Raw genomic sequence first — 16,154 nt, forward strand, 5'->3', positions numbered from 1 at the left:
AAAACAAATCACACATTATACAAAAATGGTCTCCAGGACATGATACTTGTTTTATTCAAGTTATCAAAGCTGTCTCTAATTGAAGAATCATGATACATAGACAATCCCATGTAGTCTTTGCTGATATAGGAAAAGACTGCTGTGTCTTGGTTTCCTAAGATAATATTCTTGATTCACAGACTGGCTCATCCAGACGGCAGTTTGGCTGATCTCACGATGGTGAGCACATCTCCAGAACCGCTGCTGAAGGAAGCACAGGACAAAGAATCGGTGAACGAGATGCTGGTCGTGGACTGCATAGAGGAGGAGAAAAAGAAAGATTCATCCTCTATTCATTCTGCTCATCAGTCCAGCCAGGAGGACCTTCAGCAGTCCAGTGCTGCCACAGATCCAGAAGCCCCATCAGAACAGAGCTCAGGTACTGAAGCCTACTCAAGACTTTTCTTTTGTTGGGTTTTATTCTGTATGATTTACTTTTTTTGTTCTCCCATAGAAAAGAATAGTACTCTATGCCAGGGGTTTTCAAACTTTATGATGCCAAAGACTTATTAGACCCTTATGGCATTGTTTCTGTGTCTCATTTATCATTACCTGATAACTGCTTCAGTCCAGTTTGCTGACATTTCTCGTCGTCAATGTTGATCTGCATGTAAATCTCTTGTTTAAAGAGCTGAACCAAAACTTCATTGTTGCGATGAAACGTACGTCCTCACTACGGCACGCCCATTACAGCATTCCTCTTTTTCACACTGAGGGTTTTCCGGGTATCTTACGGCAATGTTACTAGGTCCTCTTTCCGGGAACGATCCCAGAAGATTTAGAGGACATGTTTGCACTCACACAGAAGCTTGTCTGCCAATTTTATGGGGATTTGCTGGGATCAAAGTGCTGTGTGAATGAGGGTTAAGTAAGTGTAATATGTATGACAAAAATGATATCCTGCAAAGGTGGCTGTACAAGTAATATGGCCAAACACTTGCTCCAGCACGGCATAAATCTCAAATCATGCAGTGTTTTCAAATGTTTGAGAACTACTGCTCCTAACATGTCCATTTCACCAGTTAGGAAACCTGACGAGATCTACTTCAACAAGAACAAATTATATAGTGACTTAAAATATATCATTTCACATGAAAAAAAAATTAACAGTGATTAATAAACACAAATGGAATTGTTTAAGTATTGTGAATTTCTTTATTATAATGGAATCGGGAATTTTTAGGCAGAATTAGAACCAGAATCGGAACCGGAAAATGTCTTATGATACCCAACCCTAATGCTGTGTTCAGACCAGCCGCGCTAGAGGCGTCAAGCGCAAGTGATTTCAATGTTTCAGTGAAGTCAATGTAAAGAAGCGTTGATGTGCATCTAGAGGTCTCGTGGCGCGAATGAGGCGCTTAGAGCGGTGCGGTAGATGTGATTCAGCCTCATTCACACGTCTAATTGAGCGTTGCCGCAGCAAACGCGCGATATGAAAAATGTGAACTTTGGCCGGAAAACGCGTCGCGTTAACAAATCATGAGTAGTGACGTGATTACAGGAAGCGACCGGAACCCACTCCCATGAAGCAAAATTTCCGCGTGAATGTCTCGATGACTAAAATTTCACTTGCGGCTTTCACAAGCTAACGAAGCGAGTAAACTCAACATGTTCAAGCAGCAAACTAGACACAAATTTGACGCCTCAAGCGCGGTTGGTGTGAACCCACGGTAATGCTGCGTTCACACCAAATGCGAATAGACTGTAGAGATTTAGATTTTTAATGCATTCATGCGTCTAGAGTGAAATAGATGCGGTTAAAAAGCAAGCATTTGAAGCAAAATTGGCGAACGTCGGAGGTGAAATCCGCTTCTGTGGGAGCGGCAAGGAGTGACTCTGGGCGGGCCTGCGCCACAGCAGCTAGCAGGCTCCTGATTGGTTAACCCGATGCGAATTTGCATCATTCAGGCGTCAATTCGCATCCAGTTTGCGCCGCAAGACCTTCAGACACGTGCAAACGCGTCTTTACGTTGACTTAACATTGAAATCATATGCACCAGATGCTCTATTTGCGTTTGGTGTGAACGCAGCATAAGTGCACCCCATAAACACAATTAAACCTTCAAAAACAGCCAAATTACCACCCTTTTTAAATACTTTATCTTACTTTCTCAGGTAATTGGCTAGTACTATAATACTGGACAGGTTTTGTTAAACGTACCTGACACCGTATAGTGTGTCTGAAGTATCCAGGTGTCCATTATTTACTGGCTTTCTGTTTCAGACCTAAAGAACAAATGGCATCTGGTGGTGGACCGGCTCACAGTGTTGTTCCTCAAGTTCCTAGAGTACTTTCATAAACTGAAGGTCTTCATATGGTGGCTGTTGGAGATGCATATCATCAAGCTCGTAGCTGGCTACATCATTGTCCTTTCTGTCACAGAGGTAAAACCACGCAACTTTTAGGTCATTATTATACCTGAGAAACATTTCAGGTATTTTATTTTATAAGAAGGTAGAGTATTTGATGGAAAAGGACACACTTCATTTTAAAACAGAAGTGTAATATTTACGGAAATGATTATTGTGCACTGGCCCCATTCAGGTCCTAAAGGAAATTAAAGTTGTTTCTCTTTTATGTGTTGCAGGTTTCGCTGCTGAATTATGTATTCCTGATCTCATGGGCGTTTGCTCTGCCTTATAAGCAATTTCGGGTACTCGCTTCCAGCACGTGCACGATGTGGACATGTGTTATTATCGTCTGCAAAATGTTTTACCAGCTAGAATCCATCCAGCCAAGCAACTACTCAAGCATTTGTATCATGGTAGGTCTTATTTCTTCTGTTTGGGTATTATGGATCATCTGTGATTATCCTGTACTGATTTAGATGTCATTGGGAATAAACGTTTTCACTGCAGCCCCACAACTACACAGTAGAAGAAAAGAAGAGGATGAATGAGTCCCTGCTGTACAGCCACCCAGTGGATCCTGCAAACTGGGTCGGCCTTAAGAAGTTTAAGAAACCTATTCTGCCAGACCTGAGGGTGAGGAGACCTACAGTACAGAAGCCAAACAAAATGTCTCATCATATGGTTACATTGATAACCTTTTGTATATGGCATATATATACCTTATGAACTTTCTGTTGGATGCATGCTTAATAAAGAAACAAACTAAAAGCGTAGGCAAAATATATATATATATATATACTATGAAGAGTTTAGTTCGAAAATGAGATAACTCCGTGTTTTAAATTTTTCAAAAAACTTGTGCATTCCTATTAATATCAATCAAACTGCAGTTTTCATAACAAAAAAAGCTAAGTAGCACAATAAAACACAATAAAAACATTTGTATTCATATATCATTTTAAAAATATATATAGAATATATTAGAATGTATAAAAATATAAATAAAATGATAAAAAAATATATTGAATGTGTGTGTATTTATATAGACATAATAAATACACACAGCACACACTCATATATTATGCAAAAACTCACTTTTATTTTGTATGTGATTAATCGCGATTAATTTAAATATAATATAGAATTTATAGACATATAAGTATATAAATGTACACACGCACACACACACGTCAATGTTTCTTAAATACATTCATAAATGTATGTGTATTTATATGCATAATGGATAAACACAGCACACAATCATATGCTAAAACTGTATGCGATTAATCGCGATTAATCTGAATATATAATACAGAATAACATATAAATAAATAAATAACTATATATGTGTCAATAGTCCCTTTCACACATACAGTCTTTACTGGTAATTTACTGGTAAATTGCAGTTAACATGTCATGTGTGAACAGAACCTTTCCGGTAAATCAGTGCTCCCAATTTACCAGTAAGACAGGTTGTAAGATTACAAGTAATTTACCGTTAAGCGCTATGTGTGAACGAAAAATGTAGGATTGCCGGCATTTAGAACGGACGACGTCAGACCGCGCTGACAGATCGAGCCAATCAGAAAGTTTTTTATACAGGTGACGCGTTACCCCCAAACTGTTTACGAACGTCACACATATGCTGCTTAAAAGTCGAGCACACCTGAAGTTAACATCCACATTTCTTCGCCAAAGTTGTTTAAAACAGCTCACCGTCTATTTGCCATATTGCCGACGTCCTTAGCACACCATACTGTATGTGAAGCTTAATGTGCAAACGCAGGTTGACGCCGCCTCACGCAATTTGTTTGGTCACAAGCAACTTCGCGACCGTTTGCCACAGATGTGAAAACAACAAAATACGGGCCGTGGATATTAAGTCATAACCCTCCGTTGTTTACAAATACGACACGGAGCTCGCCGGCCGCGCGCCACAGGTAACTTCCGCTTTCTCTCCGAGTTTACCGGTATTTTGATACTGATGTGTGAATGATGTCTTACTGGTAAAAGACGGAACGTCACTGCATGTGTGAACAGCACATTTTTGTATTTACTGGTAAATTCATTATGGTAAATTCATGGTAATAATTACTGTGTGAAAGAGGCTAATGTCAATGTATATATATATATATATATATATATATATATATATATATATATATATATATATATATATATATATATATATATATATATATATATATATATATATATATATATATATATTACTTTTTTTTACATTTGCATAGTATAGAAGTTAAATTAAAAAAGTTAATCAAAAGACCAACAAAAACAAACGTTAATTTGTGGGAAACACATTAAAAGTTTATCACAAAAAAGCATCGAACAGTCCTGAACTAGCTATCATCTAAGTGAGGGCTAAATGTAGGTCACATATGCTATTTTAAACCATTTTTAGTATATTTTATTTAATTAAAATCTTTAAAACACATCAGTATAGTTTTATTAAAGATCTTTCATGTTATTTTAAACTAAGTAATAAAAATGATGACACAAAACAGGAATGCAAAATTGGCAAACTAGACAAAATAAATCCTCTCAAGAAGAACAGCATTTTCTGATTGCTTAAGCATATAATAAGATTACTTTGAAAAGTGATTTGAAAAAAACATTTGATTGCATTTATGTGTCTTTGTTTGTGGAAAGTGAATGTGATCTATTTTTCAATCTTTAAAATCTTGTTCCTCTCTTTCTTCACCAGAATAACTTGTTGATGTTAGCCATCTTGGCCTTTGAGGTCACCATTTATAGACACCAGGAGTTTTTCCGTCTGAGAAACAAACTTTCCCCTCCACCCTCTCGCACCATCTTTCATGACATCACCAGGCAACACCTCGACAATGGGATTATTGATTGTGCCAAATATTTCATAAACTATTTCTTCTACAAGTTTGGTCTAGAGGTACTTTTCAGGTTTTTGCTTTATTTTGTACCATATCTCCTTCCTGTAAAATAATACCGTAACAGAATAATACTTTTCATGTCATATTTGGACCAGTGGACTCATGCATTTGTGTATTTTCATCCAGTAATTTAATACGCTCCACTTGAACAGGTGTCTTGTCTTGTCATGATTCATTTGTTTTGTCAGGTGTGTTTCCTATTGGCAATAAATGTGATGGGACAGCGGATGGACTTTTACTCCATGCTGCATGGCTTTGCTCTGGCGGTAGTCATGTTTAGGCGCAGACGAAAAGCCATCGCCGAGATCTGGCCCAAATACTGCTGCTTTCTAGCCTGCATGATCACATTCCAGTATGTTGTGTGTATTGGGATCCCACCTGCTGCTTGTAAAGGTGCGTGTCTGTATGATGTTAAGAAGCACAAAGCAAAAGTAAGATGCCCGGTTTATCTTAAATGTGCAGTTTGCTAATTCAAAAGAACTAATGCATTCTGGGTGCCGATTCTTCATAAGGGTTTTTACACTGTTAGAGATCACTTCTCCTTTCAAGAGATAATCTATTTACCTCACAGTGCTGTTGTATACATGCTGTCGTATACGCCGATCCAGAACATCTTAAACATGCTCAATGGGTAACATGTTCGGGGAATATGCTTGCCATCCAAGAACTGGGATGTTTTCAGCTTCTAGGAATTGTGTACAGAGCCTTGTAACATGGGATTGTGCAATTTGAGATCTTCTGGCTACGTACAATCTTTCAAAAAATCTAGTTTTGGTATTTGCAACACTATTTGTAGCATATGTTTGCTGTCACCTCAGCTCACCAATCAACGTAACATCATTTCTAAGATTTTGCACTGGGTGTTTGGGAGTTCTTGATCAATTTTTCTCATGTTATCTGTTGAATTCAATCAATCTGGTTTAGTGACAGAGATCTAGTACTAAAACTCTCTCGCTTCCAGATTATCCCTGGAGGTTTCCTGGCTCCATGACAGAATCTAATGTGATTAAATGGCTCTTCCTCCCTGATTTCCGCACCAAGCCCAACTCCATGTTCCTCGTCTGTGAGTTATTACTAAAGCAGACCTTGCAGAAACACAGTCAACACTTAATTTACATTTATGCATTTGATAGATGCTTTTCGCCACAGTAACTTACAGTGCATTCAAGGTATACATTTATCAGTATGTGTGCACCCTGGGAATCAACTTACAATCTTTGCACTGAAAACCCGATGCTCTTTATGTATCATGTAGATGATTTTATGCTGTTGCTGTGCGCGTCGCTGCAGAGGCAGGTGTTCGATGAAGAAAATAAAGCGGCCGTTCGTCTGATGGCGGGAGATAATGTTGAAATCTGCCGAGATTTGGATGCTGCAACGTTCAGCGTTCATAACCCTGTACCAGATTTCATACACTGCAGGTACTGTACAGAAAAAGTTTTTTACTGCACTTCATTCTACTCTACTTAAAAACACACAGCATTACCTTTAATTTACCTTTACCTATACTTACCGATACTATACTGTTATGCATATTTTTCATTACAGTGAATGAGAATTTTAAAATTGGAAATGTTGTTAATTGTTATAAAACTAATTTTGCAATGCAATTATTGGTCCAAAAAAATTTCTATATAAAAACATGAAGAGCTCAGATGCAAAAGCCGCTAAATTCCACCTCAGTCATAAATGAGATACTGAAATTGACCAAATGCTCTCACCATAATATGTTATTAAAGGTGCAATGTGGGACTTTTAGAAGGATCTCTTGACAGAAATGCATTATAATATACATAACTATATTATCAGTCAGGCCCGGATTAGTTAATCAGGAGCACCGGTAGAATTCCCGGTGAGCGGGTCTTGCCACAGTGTGATAGTTGTCCCTAGGCTGCGTGCACTTACAGCAGCCCTTCTCACGTAATTTGCGGGTGGGAAATGTCCCCACTGCGTTATGCCTAAGTTGATTGTGTCCTGACTACTTATTGGAAGAAATGTAAAAACATTATTGTGGTACGTGTGTCCATTGACATCTAAAACGCGGGACGTGCTGCTTTCTTCTACTTTTCAAAGTGCTGTTTGCCTTTGCTACCAGTCCCACTCGCTTGTTTCAGACATGTTGTCTCAGAGGACATGTTTGTCCATGTGCTACTGTAGCTTCTCTCTGCGTTTGAAAAATTGAGGCTGGTTGCAATTTGCAATCTCAGCACTATATGATGCTAAAACCCATTCTGGACCTTTAAATTCAATTAATCCCAATTCCATTTCTCCCCCTTACCCCTACCCCTCCATTAAGCAAGTTCACATGAAGGGCTATGAATGTCCCAATTCTCCTTTAATTAGAGGGATAGGGTAAGGGGAGGGGAGAGGGTCAAATAACCTTTAAAACTAAGATTTTTCAGGACCGCACTTCGAACGAAGGGGTAAGACATTTTCCAACTTGGCTACTCATGCAAGTATAATTCAAGTATTTTTTTTCTTAGATATAAATTAGACATTTTATGGTACATTCAATCTTGTCTTCATATTTATGGTCATGTAATTAAAAGAAATGTTGGCTAAAAATCACTAAAGTTTACAAACATATCCCGTGTTACAACAGTACAGCAACAAATGTAACCTCGGGTGGGCAATCTTGTCCCTGTACCCCCGGTCTGATCGCATCCCTGTTCCCCCAGTCTGATCGCATCCTGGTTCCCCCGGTCTGATTGGGTCCTGGTTCCTCCGGTCTGATCAAGTCCCTGTTCCCCGGTCTTATCGTGTCCCTGTTCCCCTGGACTTATCGCGTCCTTGTTTCCCCCAGTCTGATCGCGTCCAGTTTCCCCTTATCTGATTGCGTCCAGTTTCCCCTGGTCTGATCACGTCCAGTTTCCCCCAGTGTGATCGCGTCCCTGTTCCCCCAGTCTGATCGCGTCCTAGTTTACCAGTCTGATCACGTCCCCGTTGCCCCGGTCTGATCGCATCCTGGTTCCCCCCAGTCTGATCACGTCCAGTGTCCCCCTATCTGATGGTGTTCTTGTACCTCAGGTCAGATCGCGTCCTTGTTTTCCCCAGTCTGATTGTGTCCAGTTTCCCCTGGTCTAATCACGTCCAGTTTCCCTCTGTCTGATTGTGTCCTGATTCCCCCCAGTATGATTGAGTCCCTGATTCCCCTGTTTGATCACGTTCCTGTTCCTCCGGTCTGAGTGCATCCCTGTTTCCCCTGTCTGATTGCGTCCCTGTTCCCCGTGTCTGATGAAGTCCTGGTTCCCCCGGTCTGATCAAGTCCCTGTTCCCCCGGTCTGATCAAGTCCCTGTTCCCCCGGTCTGATCACGTCCCTGTTCCCCAGGTCTGATCACGTCCCTGTTCCCCTGGTCTGATCATGTCCTGGTTCCCCCCAGTCTGAAAGTGTCCTGGTTCCCCCGGTCTGATCAAGTACCTTTTCCCCCGGTCTTATCGCTTCTTTGTTTCCCCCAATCTGATCGTGTCCAGTGTGCCCTTGTCTGATCGCGCCCAGTTTCCCTCTGTCTGATCGCGTCCCTGTTCCCCCAGTCTGATCGCGTCCTGGTTTTCCCTGGTCTGATTGCGTCCTGGTTCCCCCGGTCTGATCAAGTCCCTTTTCCCCTGGTCTTATCGCTTCTTTGTTTCCCCCAATCTGATCGTGTCCAGTGTCCCCTTGTCTGATCGCGCCCAGTTTCCCTCGGTCTGATCGCGTCCCTGTTCCCCCAGTCTGATCGCGTTCTGGTTTTCCCTGGTCTGATTGCGTCCTGGTTTCCCCCAGTCTGCTCCGGTTCCAATGACACACTGGTGAAAACTTCCGGTGCCTCAGAATACCAGTCCACTACAGCGATTGCGAACAGACCACGGGAAACCGGGACATGAGATGGAGAAAGAGAGCATCTGAATCACAAACAGAAGGGTGTCTGGTGTGCTGCTTTTGGGCTTCCAGGGCCACTTTTTAGGCTGTAACTAAACTTATATGACTACAGATGAAAGTGGCATCTTTTAAGTTTATACTTTGCATCTACTTTGACGTAGGACGTATGAAGTCATATGACGGTGTAGTAGTGGCGTTCCATTTCTTAATGGAGAAGAATTGGAATTGGGCCTTAACCCAGACTCAGGCCATTCAGAAATACTGGTCTGTTAGCAGAATCTGTTATACACCACAAGAGTCTAAAAAAATATGCTCATTTACAAGAAAACATGTGAGACATACTTCGAGCTCTTTAAATATTTTTTCATTTTGGGACTGCAGTGTGACCCAGACCTGGTCTGTCTTCGTGGTTATGATGCACAGTATATGTTTTGTGATGGCCGAGGACTTTTTACTCATCACTCTCTCAACCCTTTTTTCTCCCTCACTTTCCAAGAATTTCCATGGCTCATGTTGCAGAAAGAGGGAAAAATCCATAACACCCCATCGCGAGCGCTCTCTCTCCGTCTGAGCTCTAACCCAATAAGTAGCTTTTAAGTATGGACTGATCTTTTTTCTACAAGGGGATTGATTTTTGAGGAGGAAGCATCTACTTGTTGTGGTCCATCAATGCTAGAACATCTCAGCTTTTCATCATAGCTTTTAGTACAGGCCTGTGGCTAAGCATCACGGCTGTGTGGGCAAACAGAGAGGATGCACTTTAACCTTTGGAGTGGCGGGTCTAAAGTGCATTCCAAGACATCAAAGATCCACACAGGCTTTCAGCGTCAAGCGTCATGTGAAGGAATTCAGTTCTGGCTATCGATTCACTCTTTATGATTATGGCATCATTTGGTCACATAACCCATTCAATCAATCTCATCAATAAAAGCACGACCGCATCCCTGTTTGCATACTTTGGATATCATTCCGATTTGGATGCGGCTGGTGTACTAAAGGTCGGCTAAATGCATTCAAACTTGTTTTTTCTCTCTCTTCTCTCAGGTCGTATCTGGACATGCTAAAGGTGATTATGTTCAGCTACCTGTTCTGGTTTGTCCTGACCATCATCTTCATCACAGGAACGACTCGCATCAGCATCTTCTGCATGGGTTACCTGGTGGCCTGTTTTTACTTCCTGCTGTTCGGTGGGGATCTTTTACTGAAGCCGATCAAAGTGATTCTCAAATACTGGGACTTTCTCATTGCTTACAACGTCTTTGTCATCACCATGAAAAATGTCTTTGCTGTGAGTGAAGTCTGATGCAAAATTATAGTCTAAGAAAAATCATAAAATTGCTTTTTGTTTTTAATGTAGTGTAATGCCCTGAATAAGTTCATATACAATAACTTAATTTACAAAAACAACCTGGTTCAAAAGTTTACACACCCTTGGTTTTTAATACTGTATGACGTTTTCAAGGCAATCAGTGACTGTATTTATGCTTTGTGGTAGTTGTTCATGAGTCTCTGCCCACTGATCTTCAGAAAAATCCTCCAGGTTCTACACATTTTTTGCTTTTCCATCATTGTCTGCATATTTGAACCCTGTTGACCAATGACTGTGTAACGTTGAGATTCATCTATTCAAACTGAAGACAATTGAGGACTCATACACAACTATTACAAAAGTACAAAACTGACAATTTTTATAATATTGCAGTGTTTATTATAAACAATTTATCCATGTAAGTCATTTTTTTTATTTCTGTTCCCTCATAAAGTTCAAAAAAAATCTTGTGGCGATCATTCTCTGATAATGTCAGCTGGGCGGCTTGGGCGGGTGCATCCGTTAACTCCACCCCCTCCAACTGTCGGTCTGCTGCCAGTCCCATTTCCGAATGAAAACGTCCACTTTCTATGTCTAATCAAGGCACAGTGGAAAACACAAGCCACGCGTGCTATTTTCCTCACGTGATATTACGTTTTTCTCATAAATTCATCCCAACATGGAAGTAAAGTTAATCGCAACTTCCGGATCACGGGGACTTTAACTCTTTCCACGCCATTGACGAGTTATCAATGCTTTCCTGCCAATGATGCTTCCCTGATGAGTTATTACGGTAATCTATAATCATGCTATTATCCACTAGGTGGCGCTCTTACCCAACTTATAAAAAACTGAAGCATTTACTAATTCAACAACATAGAAAACTCTCTGTATTTTTTATGATCATTCTAAATCTGATCTCCTTTACAAAAACAAATGAAGATATATGATGAAAAGCTTTCTCTGTTGTTGTTGTTTTTATGCAAAGGGTCTGTTTTTTCATTTGATATATTGTAGGTTTATATATTTGTAGAAAATTTTCTGGAAGGAATTTTGGGAAACTTTTAAAAATCACAAAAAAAATGATGGAAGTCAACTAAAAAAAAGGCTGGTGGGAATGGGTTAAGAGCCAAGGGTATGTAAACTTAAAAACAGAATAAATTGTTAAGATTTGTAATTGTAAAAAAAAAGATCTTATCGTTTCATTTAGTTGTCACGTTCAAAAGCTACCTAACATTTATTTGTTTTCCAGCAGCAAAAATAATAACAGTTTACACTTATCATCCTAAAATGAAATAATTACACAAATAAAATAAAAATTTAATGGGTTGCCTTTGTAGTCCTTTAATATTTTTTTCATTTGAATTTAAAAATGAATATTAATTATGTTAACGGCATGATTATTCACGGCATGAGCCATAACAGATGAGTAGATAAAAGAACTGTGACATTAGATGATGCTGAATATGGGTAGTTTTTAATATTTTATGCCATTGTGTTTTAATTTTCAGATTTTGGCTTGTGGTTACATCAAGTCTTTGATGGTGAAAAGCTGCTGGCTTATACAGTTGCTCAGTCTTGCCTGCACAATAAAAGAATATGACGATATACCAGGTATGAAGCTCATGAACCTTTGTGGTCGAAGTTTGCCACCACCTACTTTAACCTTGTGGTTTTTAAGCCTTACTAACATTATTTAATCTTAATTAATGGAAAGACTGCGGCTCTCTCTACAGTAGTTAACGAATAAAAAGCTGTCATTAAAGATTTGCATGTAAAACGAATGATAAATAAAGCGAACATAAATTATTTAGTAATGAAAACAATTGCTAAAGTAGCAGTCGAGGAACAAACTAAGTAACATGAAATGCAAAACACTCCTAACGCTTCTAATATCCTTCATGTCTGTTTTCTCTGTAGTTCCAGCGATAGGAAGTTCTAAGGAATGCGATTTGCCACGGGATGAGGCCGGGATTATATGGGATAGCATATGTTTCACCTTCCTGCTTCTACAGAGACGTGTATTTATGAGCTACTACTTCCTACATGTGATCGCTGACATCCGAGCTGGACAGATACTTGCATCTCGGTACAATCTACTTAAATGCATACACACGCTAAATTTTCTAATTACACGACTCTCTGGAAAACTTTATTTTGATTAGTCAGGTGACATCTCAAGATCTGTTTAAACTGCTATAACATATTTATTTTCCGGGTTCTGCCATCTAACCATCTTCCGTAAGAGAGAACATTTCCTTTCCAATGACGCTTTCCTGATGAGTTTTTACAGTAATCTGTAATTCCGCTTTTATCCACTAGATGGCGATTTACCAAATTTAAAAGTGAAGCAATACAAACTGAAGCAAAACTAAATTTAAAATATTTTAAACTCCGTGTATGTTTTGATAACCGTTCTTAATGTGATCTCTAACTAAATTCCTTTACAAAAATGCAAATATTTCAGCTTTTTCCTCAAAATGTTGTATTTTTTAAGAAACCTAACCATATTTAGGTTATAAATAAAGAACACATATTTTTTCAGCTTTTTTGTTTGAAAGCAGAGGGTCTGTTCTTTCATTTGATATATTTGTATGTTTATTATATTTATAGAAGAAAAATTTCCTGCAGGCGGGCAACTTTAAAAAAAAGTCTGGTGGGGAAAGAGTTAACACGATTACTCAGTGACTTTGACTTAAACATGAATTTATTTAACTTTTTTATAAAAAAACAGTGTTGCAATAGGATACATGTGTCAAAGCAGTGGTGCCTTAAAAAGTTTTATAAGCGCCACTTTGGTGCCCTTCTTTTGCTGGATTCAAGTTCAGCCGAACATAAATTATAGCAAAAATATTATTTTTATAAAAACTAACATCCTTACTGAATCCCTTAACATGTATTTGTTCCTGGTTTTGGCAATGTGATTTGTAAGTTGCTTTGGTCAGAAAGTTTTCACTGAAAATGTATATACACTACCGGTCAAAAGTTTTGGAAAAACTTGTTCTTTATTTATATTTTTCCACATTACAGAATAATAATAAACTTGTCCAAACTATGGTATAACACAATTGTAACTGTGTGAATTATGTTGGTGGCTACAGCATCCAAAATGTATCCAAACTTATATTGTATCATTTGAAGCCTACAAATTGCAAAAACATACTTGTGTCATTTTATCATTTAAGCTACTTGGCGTTTCACCTAAAGATGAATTTTAAAGAATATCAAAGGAGTTCACATTAAATCTGGGCTCTAATTGGCTGCTTCTCCTTCAATATTCAGTCTAAGTCATCTATTTTTTAAACATAATGGGCCCTATTTTAACGATCTGAAACGCAAGTGCGAAGCGCAAAGCGCAAGTGACTTTGTGGGCGGATCGTGGGTGCTGTTGCTATTTTCCTGGCGGGAGAAATAACTCTTGCGCCAGGCGCAAATCAATAAGGGGTTGGTCTGAAGTAGGTTCATTATTCATAGGTGTGGTTTCGGCGTAATGTCAAATAAACCAATCAGAACGCTATCCAACATTCCCTTTAAACGCAAGGGCATAAGTTCCATGGCGGGTTGCTATTATTATGACGGATTTACCAGGCGTACACCAGGAGCGGTTCACAGCAGAGGAGACCCACGTTCTTGTAAGAGCAGTCAAAGGCAGAGAAGTTGTTTTGTATGGGGATAGGAGAAACCTGCCAAAATCAGCGTAGGTTAAACAGGCATGAGAGGAAATAGCCACAATTGTCTCATCAGCTGGCATTACCAGGACGTTGCGCCCCAAGCGTTACAATGATGTCAGGAGACGGGGGAATCCCAAGCTTGCCAGCATAAATCGGGCACGCCGTGTAACGGGAGGTGGATCTGCCTCTACACATGACCTGACGCCAGCAGAGGACATCGCTGCGTCCACCCTCACCGCTGAAAGGGTTTGGGGGCTTTGAAATCGGACCCAAGAAACGCAAGCAAGGTCCAACCCCAAAGTACACTTACAAATCAAGTTCACATACATTAAGGTTTCTTATGAAAACATTTTAATTATTATTTAAATAAAATAACGTAATACAGCCACACAACAAACTTATGAAAATATTTTAATCGTTATTTGCGTGAGAATTTTTTAACGCCGCCACACAATAAATAAAAACTATTACCACAATGCTCACCACTATGATTCCCCTTATCTCATGTGTTAATATTTTTATTGTAACAATTTATGATTTGCAAAAATAACTGTTACATCTGTGTAGATTAGATAAGCAAAGTGTGTGCGCGTTGTGCACGCTATACATTATGGTCAAGCATGCGCCCTTAAAATAGCATAATGAACCATGCGCAACGCGCCACTGACTTTAGACTAGTTTTTTCTGGTCAGTGGCGCAATTGTTTTTGAAACTGCAAAATAGCATCAGGGATGGTTTGCGCCGGAAAACGCCTCCTTTTTTGCGCTGAACCGCCCAGGGAGCGCAAGTTCATTCCCTAGTTTGCCGACGTGCGTCTGTGGAGGGAAAAACCCGCTGTGCGCTGGTGCAAAATACGAATGATACATGCGTCACTGACAAAGTCAATTGCGCTGGGTGCAAGATAGGGCCCTATATTTTAAATTGTAGTTTTGTAATAACAGAAATTAATCTGTTTGGCACAGTGTATTTTTGTCTACAAAAGTAATTTCAAGCATGTAGTCAAATACCTTCAGATTAAATGATTTTTAAGATCATAGTTAACATTTCAGTAAAGTGCAGTGTATGTTATTGGGTGTCGGTTATTGACTGCATGTTTCGATGTGTTATAGAGGAGCTGAGCTGTTTCAGGCAAGCATCGTGAAGGCCGTCAGAGCTCGCCTGGAAGAGGAGAAGAGATCCATGGAGCAGCTGAAGAGACAGTAAGACTTACTGATCACTTTTACACTTTGATTTTTCTTGGAAAAAGTGGCATTTCAGCATTTGATTACATGTGAAAAGTCAGCTATTTACATACGTAACCTAGAGACGTTTTTTTCCCTTAGAAATAAGCAAAAATATTGATAACTCATCTTACATCACACAGATTGCAGATCTATGAGAACATCCCTTGCCTTCTGTTATCTCTACCGATTCTTATATGTTGTTATCCTGTGAGTGATTTCTCTGGTGACTATGAACACGTTCATTTAGGATGGATCGCATTAAGACGCGGCAGCAGAAGTTTAAGAGGGGAAAGGAGAAGATGCTGAGCATGGCACAGGAGTCTGGAGATGGACAGAAACTCATTCCTCCTGAGGAAAACGATGATGATGATGATGATGATGGTATGACAATGTATATTATGATGGTGGGAGAGTATGAGTTTAATAGTTTCTTTTATGGGAACTTTAGCTTATTTGACAACGATTGACACTTTTAAAGAAAAAAGCTTTTTAAGAGCTTTTTTAGCCACATTTTATGATAGAGTTGCACTACTGTTGAAAGGTTTGGAATCACTATGGCCGGGCTCTTACTTCAGGATTTTTAAAATCTTGCCCAATTAGGATATCTGGTGGCAGCACACACATAAGGAGATTTTCTTCTCTCAACTTTGAAACATGCTCACACTCCAAGATTTATGAAAATCAAAGTGCATCACACACTACAGAATATTATTAAGATTGTTGAGCCAGAAAAATAAAAACACATTTTTGATTATTTTATTGTTTGCTGGCTAGTG

The 16,154-nt window shown here is 39.3% G+C and overlaps 1 protein-coding gene across 1 annotated transcript in view; it reads left to right on the forward strand.

Moving 5' to 3' along the window:
* Positions 1-16,154, forward strand: part of piezo2b (piezo-type mechanosensitive ion channel component 2b) — a 115,259-nt gene that overhangs the window by 59,780 nt on the left and 39,325 nt on the right. Inside the window, exons 18-30 of the mRNA XM_065262379.1 lie at positions 180-418; positions 2,264-2,424; positions 2,628-2,804; positions 2,899-3,024; positions 5,117-5,317; positions 5,507-5,711; positions 6,280-6,381; positions 6,574-6,739; positions 10,220-10,463; positions 11,996-12,098; positions 12,405-12,573; positions 15,265-15,354; positions 15,626-15,759. Of these exons, the coding sequence (XP_065118451.1) occupies positions 180-418; positions 2,264-2,424; positions 2,628-2,804; positions 2,899-3,024; positions 5,117-5,317; positions 5,507-5,711; positions 6,280-6,381; positions 6,574-6,739; positions 10,220-10,463; positions 11,996-12,098; positions 12,405-12,573; positions 15,265-15,354; positions 15,626-15,759 (2,117 nt within the window). The remainder of the gene's footprint in view (positions 1-179; positions 419-2,263; positions 2,425-2,627; positions 2,805-2,898; positions 3,025-5,116; positions 5,318-5,506; positions 5,712-6,279; positions 6,382-6,573; positions 6,740-10,219; positions 10,464-11,995; positions 12,099-12,404; positions 12,574-15,264; positions 15,355-15,625; positions 15,760-16,154) is intronic.

This window comes from Paramisgurnus dabryanus, chromosome 6, assembly GCF_030506205.2.
Source record: "Paramisgurnus dabryanus chromosome 6, PD_genome_1.1, whole genome shotgun sequence".
In the NCBI taxonomy this organism is placed as follows: domain Eukaryota; kingdom Metazoa; phylum Chordata; class Actinopteri; order Cypriniformes; family Cobitidae; genus Paramisgurnus; species Paramisgurnus dabryanus.